The sequence below is a fragment of the Microcaecilia unicolor genome, chromosome 1 (assembly GCF_901765095.1).
Source record: "Microcaecilia unicolor chromosome 1, aMicUni1.1, whole genome shotgun sequence".
Lineage (NCBI taxonomy): Eukaryota > Metazoa > Chordata > Amphibia > Gymnophiona > Siphonopidae > Microcaecilia > Microcaecilia unicolor.
Window position 1 is genome coordinate 21954877 of NC_044031.1, and position 21433 is coordinate 21976309.

Below are 21433 nucleotides of genomic sequence, written 5' to 3' on the forward strand. Positions count from 1 at the left end.
CATGCACGTGGAAGGTTCTAGGCGGGCGCTTCGTCCCCAGCATAATGGTAGAGCCAACAGGGGCTGAGGGAGAGACGTCCTCCGGAGAGGAAATCTTCAAAGTGTCCATGGCCTGTAACAACAGGTTGGGCAAATCCTCTGAGCTAAAAAGCCGCACTGCAGAGGGGTCATCCGTGTTGGATTATTTGTAGTAAATAATTAGCAGATTTTAGTACACACAGCTTCAGCTTTAGAAATGTTAATTTCTTTCTTCATCTCTCTCTCATTCACCCCTGAATAATTCACTGCTGAGTCACTTTAAAGTTGAAGTAACAAAACATCTGTTTACTCACAGTTTGTAGTTAGATTATAATCAGACAGGCTTATATATACATATTACTATACATTTGTATTATCAGCTCCTTCCATGTGCTTAGATGGTAATGGATGCTCACACCACCATAGATCCTCTCAGGTTAGGAGAGATCATGAGCTCCATGTGCTCCATGTGCTGCATCTGCTGCATCTAACCCCCACAGGAAGTTGCATAGCTGTGTGACCTCTCTAAGTAATTCACATCAGAGGTCACAGAGTAATCACAGAGAAATAATAGGTGACAGGCAATGCATGTAAAATACAATTACATTCCAACAAACCCCTTCTCATGCATAACTGTCATGCAATTATTTATTCATACAAAGTCCAAGCTTTATACGCAGATTCACAAAATGTTCTCTGGGTAACGGTTTGGTCATGATGTCAGCTGTCATCTCACTGGTGTGACAATAGTGTAGACTGATGACCCCTTCTTTCGCCAACTCTCGCACGTTGTGGTATTTCGTTGCGATGTGCTTGGTGCGTGACTGAACCTTGTCATTCTGTGACAGTCGGATGCAGCTCTGATTATCTTCCATTATCTGGATTGGTCTCTTTTCAGCTATTCCAAAATCCAGCAAAAGTTTTTCAATCCACATCAGTTCTCTGCACGCTTCCGATACGGCCACGTATTCAGCTTCTGTAGAAGACAAACTCACAATACTTTGTTTATGACTGGCCCATGAAATGTGTACATTTCCATACATAAACACATATCCACTTGTGGATTTATAATCAGAATGATCCCCTGCCCAATCTGAATCACAGTAACATATTAGTTTTGGATTACTATTGGCTGAAATCTTTAATTTACAATCAATGGTACCCTTTAAATACCTTACCATCCTTTTAACTGCAGTCCAATCTGATTTGGTAGGTGAGCTGACCCTTCTGCTCAAAATTCCTACTGCATTTGCTATATCAGCCCTGTATGTGGTAGTTAGATATAAAAGCTTACCTACGGCTGATCTATATTGGATGTTATCTGGTAAAGGTTCTCTTACTGTTTCATCCTTCAGAAAATCAGTGATCATGGGAGTGCTTACAACTTGGGCATCTTGCATACCTAAACTTTCAATAAGCTCATTTATTTTCTGCTTCTGGCTTAGAAGATAAGAACCATCATTTTGTTTCTCAATTTCTATACCAAGATAGTATGACACATTTCCAAGTTCTTTTATCTCAACATTGTGGTTTAAACACTTTACAATGTCCTTGTACTCTTGCTCACTTTCGCTTGCAATGAGCAGATCATCAACAAAAGCTAAAATGTATGCATATTGTCCATTTCTGCACCTAGTGTACAAGCATTTATCTGCTTCACCTTGTTTAAATCCTAAATTTGTCAATATTTCATGCAATTTTTCATTCCAACATTTTGCACTTTGCTTTAATCCATAAAGACCTTTGTTTAATTTACACACTAGCTGTCTTTGTTTTGTATTTATGAAACCTGTTGGCTGTTCCATGTACAAGTCTTCAGTTATATCTCCGTGAAGAAATGCTGTTTTCACATCAATGTGGTTGACTTGCATGCCTTTTGAGACTGCAATGCTCAGAAGTGTTCTTATTGTCGTGTGTTTCACTACAGGTGCAAACACTTCATCAAAATCTTCTCCATATTTTTGAAGATATCCCTTTGCGACTAATCTGGCTTTATACCTTTCCACTTTTCCTTGTGCATTCCTTTTTAACTTGAATACCCATTTGCATCCTATAGCTTTCTTGCCAGGAGGTAATTTTGTAAGAATCCAAGTATTATTTTTATCCAATGCATCAATTTCTTCTTGTGCAGCTTTATGCCATTCAGCAGCTTCTTCTGCTGGCATTTTCTCAATCTCATCCCATGTTAAGGGCTCTTGAGCTTCTGCTGACTTTGTTAAGTAAGACAGTCTTGGGGGTGGAACACCTTTGTTTTCCCTGGATGAGCGTCTGACAACAGGTTGGTCTGACCTTTCCGCATCCTCTAAATCTGAGAGTCCTTCTCCAATTGATTCCCCTTCTCCAACTGTACTGTCTTCTTCAATGATCCTTTCTGTGTCTGCTTCCTCTGCCTGTTCCTCGTTAGATACAGGTGAGTTGCTTTCAGACATCTGCCTTGGTATGGCATTTATATACACTGGCATGTCTATTATGGTTCTAGTTTCATATTCTGGATGATAAGGCTCATCTGGGATAATCCAGCCTTTATCAACCCTTTTGTTTTCATCAAATATGTAACATGTCTTATGCCAACAATGCCAGTTTTCAGATTCAAAATTCTATATCCTTTGTGTCCTGGAGCATAGCCAACTAAAATGCCCCTTTCTGTTGTGGAATCCAGCTTATGCCTTCTTTGCTTTGGTTCATGAGCATATGCTGTACTTCCAAATGTTCTTATGTGTGACAGGTTTGGCTTCCTACCATGCCATGTCTCATGTGGTGTGCGCTCAGCGCCTTTAGTTGGCATTCTGTTTTGTAGGTACACTGCTGTGAGAATGGCTTCCCCCCATAGTCTTTTAGGGAGATTGCTATCTGACAGCATACATCTGGTCATTTCCACAAGTGACCTAAATTTTCTCTCTGCAACAGAATTTTGCTCTGGTGTATAAGCTACTGTTGTGATATGCTGAATGCCTTCTTGTTCTAGAAATGTGCGCATGCTTTGTGAAGTGAACTCACCACCATTGTCGGTCTGAAGAACCTTTGGTTTTCTTTCAAATTTATTGCTCACCATGGCTACGTATTTCTTCAGCATGTCTGTGACTTGACTTTTCTCTTTCAGCAAATAGGCCACACAATATCTAGAGAAATCATCCAAGAATATTAGCACAAATCTGTTATTTCCCAATGATGGGATATTAAACGGTCCACATAAGTCACTGTGTATTAAGTCCAGTACTTTATTACTTCTGTTTCCTGTGTATGCAGGAAATGAGGGTCTCACACCTTTTTGAGTAACACAGTCTATGCATTTCTCCATATTACCAGCATCTGCACTTATCTGAATGCCGGTGGCCAGTTGCTTACTGTAAAGATCCTGGATCACCTTAGAATCACGATGTCCCAGGCGGCGGTGCCAGATTTCCAGACTACATTTACCATCATTCTTCCTTACTTGCGCCATATGTGAGGCTTCACCTGAAATGCTCAGTTTATAAACATCATTATGCATAAAAGCTTCAGCATACACTTCATCATTTTTAGAGATTGTGCACTTACTGTTTTCAAAATGAATCACAAATCCCTTCTTATCTAATGTAGATACACTAAGCATATTGCAAACTGCTTGGGGAATATACAAGACATCACTTACAGGAATTTCTTTAACTTCATTAGACACTTTGCATTTTAAGAATCCAATACCTTTTGCTTGGATCTTAGCAGTCCCTGCGTTTGCAGTTTTAAGAATTCCTTCTTCTGGACACATTTCCTGAAAGAAATCCTTACAATTGGTTAAATGGCATGTGCTCCCTGAATCCAAAATCCAAGTACTTTCATTTGAATTATTATTTACCATAGTCAAAGATTTTTCTGCCATTAGAAAGCCCTTGTGTTTATCTTTGTCCTTCATACATTTCCTGGTTTGAAAATTCTTTAGTTCCATTGGCTTAGGTGAGCTAGAGGGAGTGTTTTGTGTTTCCTTACACCATTTAGATACATGTCCCTCCTTTCCACATGAGTAGCAAATCAGCTTGCCCTTGGGTGGAGTTTTCCCATAGCTCCGCCTTCCTCTGTTCTTTGCCAAGAAATTTGTTTCATTTCTCTCTGACTTGCTTTGAGAACACATCTCCTCAGAATCATTTATTATGCATTCCTGCCTTAGTTTTGATGCTGCCTGTTCAAAAGATTGCCCTTCAATGGCTTCATTTACAGACCTAAAAACATCAAACTTCTTTGATAGTGAGGTAAAAAGAAATGCTCTTTTCAATGCATCACACATGGGAATTCCTGAAAGTTCTAACTTTTGAAATGAAGACATAAGATGCATAATGTGATCATTACATTTACTTTTATCCCTTAATTTGGTTTCATTCAACTCTGCCAACCAAATTGGTTGCTGCTTTGCATATGTAGTTGCATACATAGTTCTCAGTTTATATAAAATGTCCTTTGGTGTATCTTTTCCCTCCACTAATATGGCTTGTTTCTCTGAGAGAGCTTCCAAAAGCATGCACTTCACATAATAGTTTGCATTGTCCCATTCAGCCATATTTTCAGCTGTTCTGTCTTGGTCTAAGCATATATTTAATCCTTTTGCTCGAAGGAGACATATGAATCTTAATTCCCATTGCTGATAATTAAACTCAGTTAATTTAGGCACCTTGAGAGAATAGAACAATGGTGAATTTCTTCCCTCAGCCATTTTCTTAGCCTTCTGTCTGCTGTGTGGGGGGGGAGAGAGAGACAGACTGAATCTTTCCTTTAAGACTTAAGAGAAAAATGTGGCCTTTTTTTCTGCCTGGTAATATTTCTCTTCTTTTTCAATTCCTGGCCCTGGGCCCATAACCCTTTTGTTGGATTATTTGTAGTAAATAATTAGCAGATTTTAGTACACACAGCTTCAGCTTTAGAAATGTTAATTTCTTTCTTCATCTCTCTCTCATTCACCCCTGAATAATTCACTGCTGAGTCACTTTAAAGTTGAAGTAACAAAACATCTGTTTACTCACAGTTTGTAGTTAGATTATAATCAGACAGGCTTATATATACATATTACTATACATTTGTATTATCAGCTCCTTCCATGTGCTTAGATGGTAATGGATGCTCACACCACCATAGATCCTCTCAGGTTAGGAGAGATCATGAGCTCCATGTGCTCCATGTGCTGCATCTGCTGCATCTAACCCCCACAGGAAGTTGCATAGCTGTGTGACCTCTCTAAGTAATTCACATCAGAGGTCACAGAGTAATCACAGAGAAATAATAGGTGACAGGCAATGCATGTAAAATACAATTACATTCCAACAATCCGCTCCATCCGAGCGGGGATCCGTCTCCTCCAAGGAATCCGCAAAGGACCGTTGGGAGAACTCAGATACGCTGCCCTCATCTACATCGGAGGAGACAAAGTCCTCCAAGGCCTGGGAATCAACCCGAGGGCGTTTACCTCTGGGAACCTCAACCTCTTTACCAGACGAGGGAGCAGGGGCAGCGTTTTGCATAAGGAAGGCCTGATGCAGCAGCAAAACAAACTCGGGGGAGAAACCCCCCAGACTGTGCACTTCCGCAGCCTGGGCTACAGCCCTAGACGCACCCTCAACCGGCGCTCGCAAGAGCGGGGGAGAGACATGCTGCGCATCCAAAATGGCGTCCGGCGCGACACTCCGCGAAGGAGCTGCGCAGGAAGAACGGCGCTTAACTTTAGCCGCTTTTGTGCCGTCGCCCAAATTAAGGGCATTCATGGCATTAATGTCTCCAACCTCAAGGGCGGCCCAAGAAGAAGCCGTCCGAGCCGCGTGGCCGGCCAAGATGGCGGAGGCGAGGAGCGGGGGATGGGCGTTTATGGCGGGAAAAACCGCCACGCCGGAGGAAGGACCGGGACATTCATCGGTCACGAAACTGTCACCCAACAAGGGCGAATCAGGCTTTAAGACCCCCGCATCCCCTCTAGAAGCGCTCAAGCGATCCGGGGAGCGACTCTTTGCGCCCTCGCCCTCCGACGCCATATGCCACGAGGAGAAGAATCGGGGAACCCCTGCCCGCTATAAAAAGGTAAAAATTACCTGCTGTCCGCTCTGAGCTGTAACGACCTGGTGTCCCAGTGAGTAGCTGCAATAAACGTTTAAATAAACGTCGAAATAAACGCCTTTAAGGACGTTCAAAATTTTTTTTTTTTTTTTTTTTTAACGGAGCCAGCGGGAGGGGGGAGAAAAGGAGGGACCTGGCACCACCAGGTTTGCACTTGCTCAAAAGAGCCCTCAACCCCAGGCACTCAACAAAACCTAAGAATTAGGCTTGGAGGCCTAGCCAGAGCTGCTGCTGTGTGTGACCACCACCTGCTGAGATAGAGAACATACTGAGGAGTTTCCGGCAGCACATGACCACATATAGGGAGGCAAAAGTTTGCTCTCTATCTCCACCTGCTGGTAGATGGACACAACCCACCAGTCTATGGATTGATCAGCTTGATGATATGGAAAGAGGCTTTGTTCAAGAAATACAAAACAACGCAACGAGAGGATCACAAAAAAGATTATCGGATTCAACTCAAAAAAGCAAAGTGGGAAATATGGCTAGCGAAAGCGCGAGCGGAAGAAAAAAATGGCTAAAGATGTAAAGAGAGGTGACAAGACCTTTTTCAGATATATTGGAGAAAGGAGAAAAGATAGGAATGGAATTGCGAGACTGAAAGATAATGAAAATGGTTTTGTGGAGAGTGAGGAGGATAAAGCAAACGTGCTAAACAATTACTTCTCTTTGGTATTCACGGAGGAAAATCCTGGTGAAGGACCGCGGTTGGCTGCCAAAGGAATATCTGGGAATGGAGTGGATACTGCACCATTTACGGAAGAAAGAGTTCATAAACAGCTGGAGAATCTGAAGGTGGACAAAGCTATGGGGCCAGATGGGATACATCCCAGGATATTGAGGGAGCTCAGGGAGGTCTTGGCGGGACCTCTTGTAGATTTCTTTAATAGATCTTTAGAGACGGGACAGGTTCCGCGAGTTTGGAGATGAGTGGATGTGGTCCCTCTTCACAAAAGTGGAGACAAGCAAGAAGAGGGAAACTACAGACTGGTAAGTCTCACGTCGGTGGAAGGAAAAATAATCGAGCACCTGCTGAAAAAAAAGATAGTTAACTTTCTAGAAGCCAATGGGTTTCAGGACCTGAGGCAACATGGCTTTATCAAAGGAAAATCCTGCCAAACCAATCTCATTGACTTCTTTGACTGGGTGACAAAAGAAATGGATGAAGGCTGTGCACTAGATATAATCTACTTGGATTTCAGCAAAGCCTTTGATACAGTCCCCCACAGAAGACTAATGGAAACGCTTCTAAAAAGGTACTCCACTGACGACCTCCTTTTCCTCAGAGCAAGCTCCATTTACCACCAGCCTCTGTCTCCTACCATTCAACCAATTTTTTACCCAAATCGGTTACTCTAGGTCCCGTACCGAGGGCACTCAATTTATTTATCAGTCGCCTGTGCGGAACCGTGTCAAAGGCTTTGCTGAAATCCAAGCATACAAGCACCCCTCCCACATCCAACTGTTTGGTCACCCAGTCGAAGAAGACAGTCAGATTCGTCTGGTACAACCTGCCACTAGTGAAGCCGTGCTGCCTTGGGTCTCGCATTCCATGTACTTCAAGAAATGTCACAATCCTCCTTTGGAGGCCTCATTTGGAGTACTGCATGCAGTTCTGGAGACCGCACCTACGGAAAGATATAAACAGGATGGAGTCGGTCCAGAGGGCGGCTACGAAATTAGTAAGCGGTCTTGAATGCAAAAATTATAGGGACAGGCTTATGAACCTCAACATGTATACGCTGGAAGAGGGGAGACATGATAGGAAACGTTTAAATATCTCAAGGGCATTTATGTACAGGAAGAGAGCCTTTTCAAATGAAGGAGAGCTCTGGAATGAGGGGGCATGTGACAAAGTTAAGAGGAAATAGGCTTAGGAGTAACCTAAGGAAGTATTATTTCACAGAAAGGGTGGTGGAGGCGTGGAATAGCCTCCCGGTGGAGTCGAGGACTGTTCCAGAATTTAAAAAGGCATGAGATAAGCATATGGGATCGCTTAGGAACAGGAAGAATTAGGGGTTACAGAGGATGGGCAGACTGGATGGGTCATATGGCTTTTAATTGCCGTCATGTTTCTATATAAAGTATCACATACATTGTAAAGATTGTTGGGCAGACTGGATGGACCGTTCAGGTCTTTATCTGCCGTCACTTACTATGTTGCTGACCCTGTGTGGGGACAATATGTTTATTTTCTATAAATGTATATACCTTCTACAAATCACATAACTCAGCACAGCAGAGGGAGAGATTTCTGCGTATGTATAACATTTGCAGACACTGTTACAAAGCGATTACAGCAACTAACCCAGAACCTGAGCCACAAAATGCCATCTCCCTTTGTAGGACCCCTGATTTCCCTCCATCCCCTCAGTCCCATTCCATAGCCCCAAGTCTGCCCAGCAGTGTTTGCACCAAAATAAGAAGAAGTTGGGGACAATCCCCCTACCTGAGCAGAAGTTCCTGCAGGCATTTTCCCCTCTGGGGAGAGAAGCTAAATGGGAGAAGGGACAAAAGGGCAGAAGCTGAGATTTGCTGATGGAAGTTTTAATCTGTAAATTAAGGGTAAAAAAAAAAGAAAAGACTCCACGCGACCTCTTCCTTTGCACAGGCTGATGACGTCACAATGGAAGGGGCGTGGCCTCGGCGTTAAACGCAGTCTTGTCTTCTTGGCCCTACCCCTTTTAGTGCTGATTGGTCAGAATGGTGCCAGGGGCTGGACTAGTAGTACAAGCGTCCGCCCTCTGATAAGGAAGTGGGGAGTGAACTAAGCAAGGAGGTTTAATAAACAGGAGTGGAAGTGAGCCTATCTAGTCCATGGTAAGCAATGAAGCCAATTAGGACAATCTGACTTTCTCCTTTCCAGCGCAGCCGTCATCCCCGATTACTCAAAACAAAGCAAGCAAACCTATGAGCTGCTGCATTCACATTGCCCTTTTTTTTATTGTTGGTTCATCTGTAACAAGTCTAAGCTGTTTCAGTTGGATAGGCAGTGCCTTAAAAGATGGAGGACAAAAGTTGTTTTGGGTTTTTTTTTAATTTATTGGACTGCTTAATTTATTTAAAAGCTTCCCATATGTAGATATAAATATCATGAAATAACAATTGAATACTACTACTACTACTACTTAACATTTCTACTGCGCTACTAGGGTTACGCAGCGCTGTACAAAATAAACAAAGAAGGATGGTCCCTGCTCAAAGGAGCTTACAATCTAAAGAACGAATATCACTAAAACAGCTTTAAAATTATTATACCTGCTAGAAACAGCAATTTTAAATTCTGTATTTTGTGCTAATTTTTCTACACTAAAAACTAAATAAATACACTGTATATTTATTTATTTTATTTGTTGCATTTGTATCCCACCTTATCCCACCTATTTGCAGGCTCAAAGTGGCTTACATAGTTTTGTTATACACAGTTAATCCTGGATGTCAGGTACAATTATTATTGTGCAGAGATTAATTAGGGGAAGAAGTAGAGAGAAGAAGGAAGGAATTTAGTAGGAATATTAAACGATCGGTTTTCTTAGATGATGGGTTTTCAGAGGTGGATTAGTACAGTTCTGGGTTTCATTGTAAGCTTTGTTGAAGAAATATGTCTTGAGTGATTTGCGAAAGATAGTTGTTTCGTAGATTGTCTTCAGGTCTCTGGGTAGTGCGTTCCATACCTTCGTGCTCATGTAGGAGAAAGTGGTATCATGCATCGTCTTGTATTTTAGTCCTTTGCAGTTGGGGAAGTGCAGGTCAAGAATTTGCGGGATGATTTTGAGGCGTTTCTGGGAGGTAGGTCCACAAGGTTTAACATGTAGATTGGGGCGTCTGCGTGAATGATTTTGTGTACCATTGTGCAGATGTTGAATGCAATACATTCCTTAAGTGGGAGCCAGTGAAGTTTCTCTCTTAAGGGTTTTGCACTTTCATATTTGGTTTTTCCAAATATGAGTCTGGCCGCAGTATTTTGGGCAGTCTGGAGCTTCTTGATGTTCTGCTCTTTACAGCCTGCGTACAGTGCATTACAGTAATCGAGATGACTTATCACCATTGACTGTACCAGGGTGCGGAATATGTATCTCGGGAAGAAAGGTTTAACTCTTTTGAGTTTCCACATGGAATAGAACATCTTTTTCGTTGTGTTTTTCACATGAGCATCGAGAGTGAGGTTTCGATCTATGGTTACTCCTAGAATTTTCAAAGTTTTGCGAAATAGGCAAGGAACAGTATGGTGTGGTTATGGTAGGGAAGCTTTTTGTGTTATGTTGTGAGGTGAGAACAAGACATTGTGTTTTCTCTGCATTGTTTCAGTTGGAATGCATCTGCCCAGGAGTGCATTATTTGGAGGCTTTGGTTAATCTCGTTGGTAATTTCATTTAGGTTGTGTCTAAATGGAATGGAGATCGTGACGTCATCTGCATATATGTAAGGGTTGAGGTTTTCAGTTGCTAGAAGTGTAGCCAAAGGTATCATCATCAGGTTGAATAAGGTTGGTGAGAGGGGGGATCCTTGGGGTACTCCACACTCAGGTGTCCATGGGGGTGATCTGTCCGCTTTCATTGTTACTTGGTATGATCTTGTGGTCAGGAATCCTTTGAACCATTTGAGAACTGTGCCTCCTATTCCGAAGTATTCTAGTATATGTAATAGTATTTCATGGTCAACCATGTCAAAGGCACTGGACATGTCGAATTGTAGGAGGAGTATGTTGTTGCCCCTTGCAATTTCTTGTTTAAACGAGTTCATTGCAGACACTAGCACAGTTTCGGTACTGTGATTTGACCGAAATCCTAATTGAGACTCATGGAGAATTGAGTGGTTATTTAAGTAGTCAGTAAGTTGTTTTTTTATTATGCCTTCCTTGAGTTTGGTTATGAGGGGGATAGATGCTACTGGTCGATAGTTGGTTAGGTCCATTGTGTTTTTTTAGCATCTTTCGGTAGCGGTGTAAGTAGGATATTTCCTTTGTCCGTGGGGATAGTCCATTTTGAAGTCTATGATTTACGTGATTCGTGATGTCTATTTTGAATTGTTTGGGTGCTGATCTTATTAGACTGCTAGGGCAGATGTCTAATTTACATTGTGATTTGGCGTATTTTCCAAGCCAGCGAGAGATTTCCTTTGATGAAGGTGTGTCGAAGTTGGTCCATGATTGATCTGCTGGGTGTTCTCCAGGTTTTGGGTCCAGGCATTCAAGGATATTTGTGTAATTTGCTTTATTGCTGGGTATCATGAGTCGAAGCTTTGTAATTTTTTCCTTGAAGTAATTTGCAAGATCAGTTGCGATTGGGGTCTCTGTGTTGTTAGAGGTGACCGTAGTAGTGTTTAGTAGACTGTTTATGAATGAGAAGAGTTTGTGTGTATCCTTGTAATTTGGTCCTATTTTGGTTTTGTAATATGTCCTTTTAGTTTGTCTGATCGTGTATTTGTATTTTCTTTGTAGTTGTTCCCCTTTTCAGCCCCCAAATTTCCAACCCCAGCCCCACCTGCCCGCCTTCAGCTTTCCAGCCAGCCGCCCTGTGTTTAAAAAGTCACAGCGGTGGCAGTGAAAGTAGCAGGCTCGCCTCTAGCCTTCCCTTCTCTCTCAGTGTCCCGCCTTTCTCTGATGCAATTTCCTGTTTCCATGAGAGCCGTGTTTCAATGGAACTACCATTTGTTTTAGGGCTCAAGCACTTGCGATGAAAATCACAATGTGTGGGTGCAAAAAGCAGGGTAAAATATCTTGTAATAAAATTAACGTGAAGCAGCCTAATCGAAGTAGTTCCATTGAAACACAGCCCTGTGTTGGGTCACATACATATCAGGTGCTTAATAAAGTTATTTCAATTTACCTTTGGCTCACGAGTTTTCTTGGTCCATCCCTACACCCTTGTACTTGGCTGTTGGACCACACGTGGAGGTTTTTCTTACCTTGATCTTTGGGTTTCTGTTTTGACGTACGATGATCACGTGACACCATGAGCAGGAGCAGACGATAGCTGCGACAGTTCCTTGTCCCATCAACCCAATAGCATGTGAAAATCTACCAATATGCAAGAAACTACTTCATATCGAAGTCCAGGAAGATCTCCAGACAGTGCAGGAGGTTTGGGCATTGTACGCAGGTTATGTCAATTAAAACTCCATAAAAAGACAAAGATAAAGCCCGCACGCAAGATCCTAAGATGGCGGAGGTGCATGCTTCCCCTCCTTCTCTGGTGGGAGCGGCATGGAATAACATCTGAAGTCAAAGCGGCAGTGGAGCAGGCTTTGGGGTACAGACTGCAAGTGATTCTTTATAAACTTGAATCACTGCAGCATCAGATGGATAAAATTGTCTCAGAGGGCGGCAACCTCATGCCCCTGGCACTAATCCTAATGTCTACTCCCAACCAATACACGCAGCAGAAAAGAACTTACATTTGTTACCGCGTGGCACTGAGTGGTAATTGGCAGTGTATGCAAACTGACGATTAGCACCCGGTTAATGCGCGAGACCTTACCGTTAAGTCAATGGGTGGCAGTAAGGTATCAGGCCTAAAACGGATGCACATTGATTTTTATTTTGCTGCATGTCCATTTTCGGGAAAAAAGACCTTTTTTGCAGGCGGGCTTAAAATTGGACCCATGCACGTCCAATACGCACACCTATAACAGCGCAGGCCATTTTTCAGCGCACCTGTCACGTCCCCTACCTCAACGCAAGCGGCATCCTCGGGCTGCGCAGGGTCCCGTCGACACGCACTTGACTGGCACAGCCCTGAGCCACGTGTGTATAGTTCTTCTCTGGCTGCAGGCTCCTTGATTGCTTTGCTTCCACCCACCTGGGTCTGCTCTTCCTTTGCCTGGCACGTCCAATACGCACACCTACAACAGCGCAGGCCATTTTTCAGTGCACCTTAGTAAAGGGACCCCTTAGTTGCTGGCATTTACAACAAGTTTTACTTGGCTTAAATTCCCATGACTAGATTTAATTTCTTTGTTTGTTTCATTTGTATCCCACATTTTCCCATCTATTTGCAGGCTCAATGTGGCTTACAATTTTCCGTCATGACTTATGTCATTTCAGAGTACAAATACAATTTATACTATAAACTGTACCTAACTTTAGATGTAGTTTATAGAATAAGCCCAGCTGTATTTTTTTATTGCTGCCATATATTGAATCTAGCCCTATATGCAGTTATTTTCTCTGTTTCTAGAGAGCTCACAATCAAAGCTTTTTTTTTTGTACCTGGGGCAATGGAGGGTTAATGAGTGGAGTGGAACAGGTGGATGTGAAGCATCTGTTCACGCTTTCCAAAAATACTAGGACTAGGGGGCATGCGATGAAACTACAGTGTAGTAAATTTAAAACAAATTGGAGAAAATGTTTCTTCACTCAACGCGTAATTAAACTCTGGAATTCGTTGCCGGAGAATGTAGTGAAGGCGGTTAGCTTGGCAGAGTTTAAAAGGGGGTTAGACGGTTTCCTAAAGGACAAGTCCATAAACCACTACTAAATGGACTTGGGAAAAATCCACAATTCTGGGAATAACATGTATAGAATGTTTGTACGTTTGGGAAGCTTGCCAGGTGCCCTTGGCCTGGATTGGCCGCTGTCATGGACAGGATGTTGGGCTCGATGGACCCTTGGTCTTTTCCCAGTGTGGCATTACTTATGTACTTATGACTTGTCCAAGGTTAGAAGGAGATGTAGTGGGAATTGAACCTAGGTCACCAGGATCAAAGCCTGCTGTACTAACCATTAGGCTACTCCTCCACTCTTGCAGACGGTGGGTTTGAATGCTGGGTATCAGGAGAGCAGGGCCGCCGAGATGGGGGGGCAAAATTCCCCCGGCTTGGGCCTCCAAGAGGGGCCCAGCGCTGGGATCTCTCTCTTTCCTGCTCCTGACAGTGATTGCGTTCCGATAGGCGCAGGAGAGAGCAAACTCTGGCTCCAGACCCCCCTTGGAGGCTGGGGAGGACACAGAGGAGCAGACACAGCAGGCTGGCAGATGACCCTGCCAGCAGAAGAGATGCTCCTCCAGTACTGCTCTTCTTCACAGTCTGCCACACTGCCTTCAGCAACTGATTTTCCCCTCAGGCCATACATGCTTGGTTTTGAAACCGACCTTGTGCAATCTGAGAGAAAAAGCAGCCACAGGGGCAGGCCAAGCGGCAAAGCAGCACTGGAGGAAGACTCTTCTGCTGGCAGGGCCTTTGGGGGGGGGTGGGGTGGGGGGGTGGCAGTGGCAGCAGTGATCCTGGGAGGGGGGGGGGGCATGGCTCAGCATCTCGGTGGCCCTGCAGGAGAGGAGGTGTTAGTGGATTGGGGTGGACTTGGGAACAAGGAGGTTACATTGAGAACAAAAGAGACAGTGCGAGGCTATCTAGCCCATAATATGGTTTGAAGCAAGTAGGCAGAACTTTCCGGCAGTAGGCGGAGATTGCCACCACACTGGTTCTCCCAAAACAGTAGCAAACGCTACTGAAAACAATAGCCAAAGATTATTAGAAATAACAGACTACCTTTCTGTGGTCCATCTTTAAAAAGTCTAAAACTGTTCCAGTTTGATAGGAAGTATCTTAAAAGGAGGAGGACAAAAGGGTTTTTTTTTTAACTTATTTGGCAGGTTTTTAATTTATTTGAAAACCTTCCCATATGTAGATATAAATATCATAAAATAAAATTGAATATCACTAAAACAACTGCTAGAAACAGCACTAATAAAGGCTGTATTTTATGTTCACTTTTCTACACTGTTCTATACAATGCAGTAATACGTGGCCAAATTTCAGTGAGGATATCCTGTTTACTGATGGGTTCATCTTAACTGTTGTCGTAATCTGCCTTGGGAAGCCTGGTGTTATAAAGACTGGAAGTAAAATTAAAACTCTCCCTTTCATTGGGACACATGCAGGCTTATTTCCAAAAGAAAAGGAAGCCTATCTTTTGATACATATCGGAAGATGGGCGTCCTTCTCACAGGCTCGCCCAAATTGGCATAATCGAAAGCCGATTTTGGGCGTCCCCAACTGCTTTCCCGCATGGGACAACCAAAGTTCACGGGGGCGTGTCGGAGGCATAGCGAAGGCGGGACTTGCGCGTCCTCGACCCATAATGGAAAAAAAGGGCGTCCCTGATGAGCACTGGACGACTTTACCTGGTCCAGTTTTTCTTACGACCAAGGCACAAAAAGGTGCCAGAAATGACCAGATGACCACCGGAGGGAATCGGGGATGATCTCCCCTTACTCCCCCAGTGGTCACTAACCCCCTCCCACCCTCAAAAAAGAACTTTAAAAATATTTTTGCCATCCTCTATGCCAGCCTCAAATGTCATACTCAGGTCCATCGCAGCAGTATGCTGGTCCCTAGATCAATTTTAGTGGGTGCAGTGCACTTCAGGCAGGCAGACCCATGCCCATCCCCCCCCCCCCGTTACACTTGTGGTGGTAAATGTGAGCCCTCCAAAACCCACTGTACCCACATCTGGGTGCCCCCCTTCACCCGTAAGGGCTATGGTAGTGGTGTACAGTTGTGGGGAGTGGGTTTTGGGGGGGCTCAGCACACAAGGTAAGGGAGCTATGTACCTGGGAGCTTTTTCTGAAGTCCACTGCAGTGCCCCTAGGGTGCCCGGTTGGTGTCCTGGCATGTCAGGGGCACCAGTTACACTACGAATGCTGGCTCCTCCCATGACCAAATGGCTTGCATTGGTTGTTTCTGAGATGGGCATCCTTAGTTTCCATTATCGCCAAAAATCAGAAACGACCAAGTCCTAAGGACAACCATCTCTAGGGACGACCTAAATGTCAAGATTTGGGCGTCCCGACCATATTATCGAAACAAAAGATAGACGCCCATCTTGTTTCTATAATATGGGTTTCCCCACCCCTTCGCCAGGACGTCCTGTTGAGGACGTCCTCAGGAAAACTTGGGCTCCCCCTTTCAATTATGCCCCTCATGGAATCACATCTTCACCTCATTTCTTTTGTACAATGGATTATTCAGGTTTTCATAAGTCAAAATAATAAAATAAATATTTTCTTTCATGCAGATCTCTCATGTGTTAACATAATTAACATGGGCTATAAGCCCATTGATTTTCTTACATTGTGTACTTGTGATGACTTATACTGTGTCAAAACTGGAAATACACTGAGACAGAATAATAGAATTCAGTAAAATCCAAAACTATTTTTATGTTTTAATAATTTATTCAAAGCACAACATGTTGGTTGATTAAGCTTCATACAGAACAAGAAAAACAGGAACCGCTACAGAGACTGCCGAACCAGAGGTCCAATGGGGAGGGGGGGGCAGGTGACACATGGCGCTGCGAGGCCTTACCAGAATGGTGAACTGAGTGGCATTCTGCGTCCTTGCACCCCGACGACGGTGATGTCATCTGCATAGAGAACTGGATTGAGGGCCTTATTGGATAGCGATTTAGCCAGTGGTGGTCATCATTAGATTGAATAATATAGGTGTGAGAGCGGTGATCCTTGTGGTACTCCACATTCCGCTTTCCAAGGTGGAGATATATCTGAGTTTGATTTGACTTGGCATATTCTGGATGTCAGAAATCCCTTGATTCCAGGAGAGTACTTTTGCTGTGATTCCTATCTTGTCAAGGATTCTCAGTAGTATGTGGTGGTCGACCACATCGAAATAGCGCTTGATAGGTCAAATTGGAGTAGGAGGATGTTTTTACCCCCTTGCTATTTCCTGCTTGAATCTGGTCAGAGTGTGGTTAGTATTGTTTCTGTACTGTGGTGAGGTCTGAAGCCAGATTGAGATTCGTGCAGTATGTTGAAATCAGTGAGGCATTCTGTTAGTTGTTTAGGCACTATGCCGTCTGTCAATTTTGTTGTTAGGGATATGGATGATATTGGTCTGTAATTCGAGGTGTCTTCTGCTTTTTTGTTGGTGTCTTTTGGAATGGGATTTAGTAGCAGGGCCGTGCCAAGGGTCTCTGCCGCCCCCCTGCAGACTATCAGTTGGCCTTCGCCCCCCCCCCCCCCCCAGACCTGCCTGGCTCCAAGGCACATAGAAGAGTGTGGTGTACATTATATTGCTTTTGTCATAGCCATGCCAGTGGCGTAGCCAGACTACCAATTTTGGATGGGCCTGAACCCAAAGTGGGTGGGCCCAAAATTTCTCTCTACCCCCCCTCCCCCAGCAAAATTTAGTCACACTAATCAGATGCATTTGTCACACAGGGTAAAGTGCTGCTTTTCAGTGCATCAGTTTTTAGAAAATTTATTTAATAGCCTAACACCCTTTTCAGTGAGCTTTCAGAGGCCAAAACCTCCTGCCTCAGGTCAGTATAATGCTGTTACGGTATCCTCTCCTGACCTAAGGAAGGAAGTATTGGTCTCTGAAACTTTATTAACACCATATTACTTTATCCTAAATTAAAAATAAAATTATTTTCTTTACCTTTGTTGTATGGCCATTTACTTTTTCTCATTGTGTGCTCCCAGTCTCTAGATTCTGCTTTCCTTTGTTTTCGCTTAACTCTTCTGCCAGGGTTTCCTGACCATTTGTCATTTTTCTCTTCTTTTTTCTTTGCTTTCTTCAATATTTTTATGCCTCTCTCTCTCTCTCTCTCTGTGTCCAGATTTAATTCATTCTTACTATCCATTCTTTAATTTCCTTCATCTACTTATGGCTTTTCATCTTTTTCTCACCCTTGTTCTCCCCATACCCCTTCCTCTTATTCTCCAGTCTTTCACTACTCCCCTTTTCCATCCAGCAGCTCTCCTCTTTCTCTCCCCATCCTTCCAGTGTCTCCCATCTCTCTCCCCATCCTTCCAGTAGTCTCCCCTCTTTCTTTCTGCGTCCTTCCATCCAGTGTCACCTCTTTCTTTCTCCCTACCCTACCCTGGAGCGAAGCAGGGGCAGTGACGTAAGAGACGGGAGGAGCCTGCAGAGCCAGCAGCCAATGCCTCAAGGCTGCCTGCGATGCCGCGCTTTCTTTTTAAAACATTTTTTGTCGTTATCGCTCAGCTCAGTCAGCTGAGCGCTTCTTCTTTTTGTAGCGCCGGCCCTGCTGCTCAACAGGAAAAGCAGAAGTGGCCGGCAGTGGGGGGCAGGCGCGCTGGGCAGGCCTGGAGGAAAAGTGAGCACTGCTTGTGGAATGTAGCAGGGCGGAGCTGAGGTAAGCGGCATAGGTAAGCACTGCGGCGGCGCCCTCCAGAGGTCGGTGCCCCCCTGCGGTGCTTACCCCGCTTCCTGTGTTGGCACGGCCCTGTTCAGTAGGATATTTCCTCTGTCCTGTAGTAATGGGCCTTTTTTGAACAGATAATTAAGGTGGTCTGTGAGTTCTGTGACGTACTGATTAGTGTTTTTTTCACTATATAGTTGGGGCAGGTGTCTAGTTGGCAGTGGGCGGAGGAGAATTTTCTGAGTGCGTGAGCTATTATTTCGGTGCTTAGTTGAGTGAAGTTATTGCAAATACGGTCTGCAGGATATTCCCTTGGGTTTGGATGAAGGTTTCTGGATTAATATTTTCCTGATGCAGATTCTTGCGTAGATTGGTAATTTTTTCCTCAAAGTATTTGGCAAGTTTGTCTGCATATGGAGGTTTGCATTCGGTGTAGATACCGTTTTGGTGTTAAGTAAGTTGTTTATTAGTTTGTATAATTTCTTTGTGTCTTTGCAATCTGTAGAAGTTTCTTTGGATTGGTTTCTCTCCTGTATGCATCAGTGGTGCCTTTTTAGGTTTGCAAGCTGTCTGAAGCTTTTATTACACTCAGCACATGTAAATGGTTTCTCTCCCGTATGGATCATTTCGTGACTCTTTAGGGTTGAAAGATGAGAGAAGCTTTTATTACACTCAACACATATAAATGGTTTCTCTCCAGTATGGATCATTTGGTGGCTCTTTAGGGTTGAAAGATGAGAGAAGCTTTTATTACACTGAGCACATGTAAATGGTTTCTCCCCAGTATGGATCATTTGGTGCCTTTTCAGCCCCGAGAGATCTCTGAAGCTTTTCTTACACTCACTACATGTGAATGGTTTCTCTCCCATATGTATCATTTGGTGCCTTTTTAGCCTTGGGAGCTCTATGAAGCATTTATTACAGTCAGGACATGTAAATGGTTTCTCTCCAGTATGGATCATTTGGTGAGTTTTCAGCCCTGAGCGCTGTTTGACGCTTTTATTACACTCAGTACATGTAAATGGTTTCTCCACCACATGCATCATTTGGTGGCTTTTTAGTGAAGAAAACTGAAAGTAGCTTTCTTACACTCAGCGCACGCAAATGGTTTCTCTCTTCTATGGATCATTTGGTGACTTTTAGCCATGAAAGCCAAGTGAAGCTTTATTACACTCTGTACATGTAAATGGTTTCTCTCCACCATGGCTCATTCGGTGTCGTTTAGTGCTGAAAGCTCAGTGAAGTTTTTCTTACACTCAGTACATATAAACTGTTTCTCTTCAGTTTGGGTCTTCCGAGTGTTTTCTGTAATTGGAGCTTTGAAAACCAGGGGTAGTTCTTTGGACCATGAGGAGATATGAAATCAATAGACCTGTTAGATGAAGTACATGTAAATTCTTGCTGGCCTTTTTTTCTCTCTTCTCCCTTCTCAAGGTAAGAAGCCCTGTGATCACTATTAATACTTTGGAAGGGTCTCTCTGTCTGGTACCCATTGATGTTAGAGACCTCCCTGTAACTTCTCTCACACTTCGTGACTCCATCCAGCGAGCACCCTGCAGTGTCTCTTTTCTCTTCTGATTCCTGTGATCCTTCTTGGCATTTTTCCTCTTAGGATCCTGGAAAATATTCTCATAGACATTTTCTGATTGTCTTTGGATTTGTTCTATTTTTACAGAATCTTTATGTTGATTCTTTTCTCTCTTTCTTTCTTGTGAGAGTAGCTGATCTAGAGGATATAAACAAAAGACATTACTGATGTGGTAGAAGATAGGAGCAGTTTCTAAAATGTTACCGGTGTAGAATAAGAGAAAGGATAGGTTCTAGGTGTGGCTTTAGAAGTGATATGTTTTTATTTGCAAACTAGTAAAACAGGCCCGTTTCTGACACAAATGAAACGGGCGCATAGCAAGGTTTTCCTCGGAGTGTGTATGTTTGAGAGAGTATTGTGAGACTGACTGTGTGTGAGAGAGAGAGAGTGAATGTGCGAGTGTGTGTGTGTGACAGAGAGAGAGAGTGAGACTGCTGGGTGCGAGTGTGTCTCCTCTGTCCCCACTCCAGGCACGCAGTGATTCTCCTCTCTCCCCTGCTCCCCCTCCAGCCACCCAGCAATTCTACTTTTTCCCTTGCCCCCCTCCAGTCACCCACCGATGCTGTTCTCTCCCCTGCTCCCCCTCCAGCCACCCAGCGATTTTCCTCTCTCCCCTGCCCCCCCCTCCAGCCACCCAGCGATTGTCCTTTTTTTTTTTTGTTACATTTGTACCCCACGTTTTTCCCACTCATGGCAGGCTCAATACGGTTTACAGGGGGCAATGGAGGGTTAAGTGACTTGCCCACAGTCACAAGGAACTGCCTGTGCCTGAAGTGGGAATCGAACTCAGTTCCTCAGGACCAAAGTCCACCACCCAAACCACTAGGCCACTCTTCCCTGCTCCCCCTCCAGCCACCCAGCAATTTTCCTTTCCCTTACAGCACCACACTGCCCAAATCTCTGCCCCTCCGCCAACCTCCGCTGCCGTGCACAGCTCAGCGTGCACGCCCACTGAACGGTAGAGCCAATCGCCGCCGTGCGCCCGCCCTCCCACCTGTGGTTGGTCAGTGCTGCGTGTGACGTACCCGGAAGTACGCTGAAGTCACTTCAGGAGATAGATACAGCTTTAGAGAGAGCATGAATGTTCAAGGCTTCACTTTCTCAGCTTCAGAACGTTGGAGGTGCGTTTTATTATATAGGATGGTTGGATTGTGTTCACCCAGCGCACGTTTATAGGAGGATGAGATATAAGAGCCATGAGGAATGGTCTGAATGAGAAGGGGATAATCTATGTTCTCAGGGAGTTTCTTCAACAGTGATGAAGTAACAACCCCAGCTCCAGACTCCTTCGGCAACAGAGCCTTTGTCAGGGCAATTCTGACGTCACCCTATCCTACAGAAAGAACAGCTTATGAATGGAATATATTGAGATATGATGTCAATGTTTATAGTCAACCTGTTAAATGTGTCTGAAAATTATTAAAGAAGAGCAGTTTCTAAAAAAACGAGATAGAAGATAAAGGGCCTGAGATTCAGCGGCACTTATCCAGGCACATGACTCAGTGAGCAGGAGTTATACCCAGATTTTCAGCAATATTCACCCAGATAATGCCACTGAAAATCTGGATACAGCATCTTAGCATGATCTAGATAAAGGGGAGTAAAAGACAAAAATAATTATTATTAATTAA

The 21433-nt window shown here is 43.9% G+C and overlaps 2 protein-coding genes across 2 annotated transcripts in view; both read right to left on the reverse strand.

The window, feature by feature from the left end:
* LOC115463276 (zinc finger protein 271-like) overlaps nt 1–21433 on the reverse strand; it is a 972359-nt gene that overhangs the window by 842229 nt on the left and 108697 nt on the right. The window lies entirely within an intron of this gene.
* LOC115463806 (gastrula zinc finger protein XlCGF71.1-like) lies at nt 18077–19374 on the reverse strand. The gene has a single exon (XM_030194569.1). It carries the CDS (start codon nt 19258–19260, stop codon nt 18754–18756), a length of 507 nt encoding a protein of 168 aa, XP_030050429.1. The 5' UTR covers nt 19261–19374; the 3' UTR covers nt 18077–18753.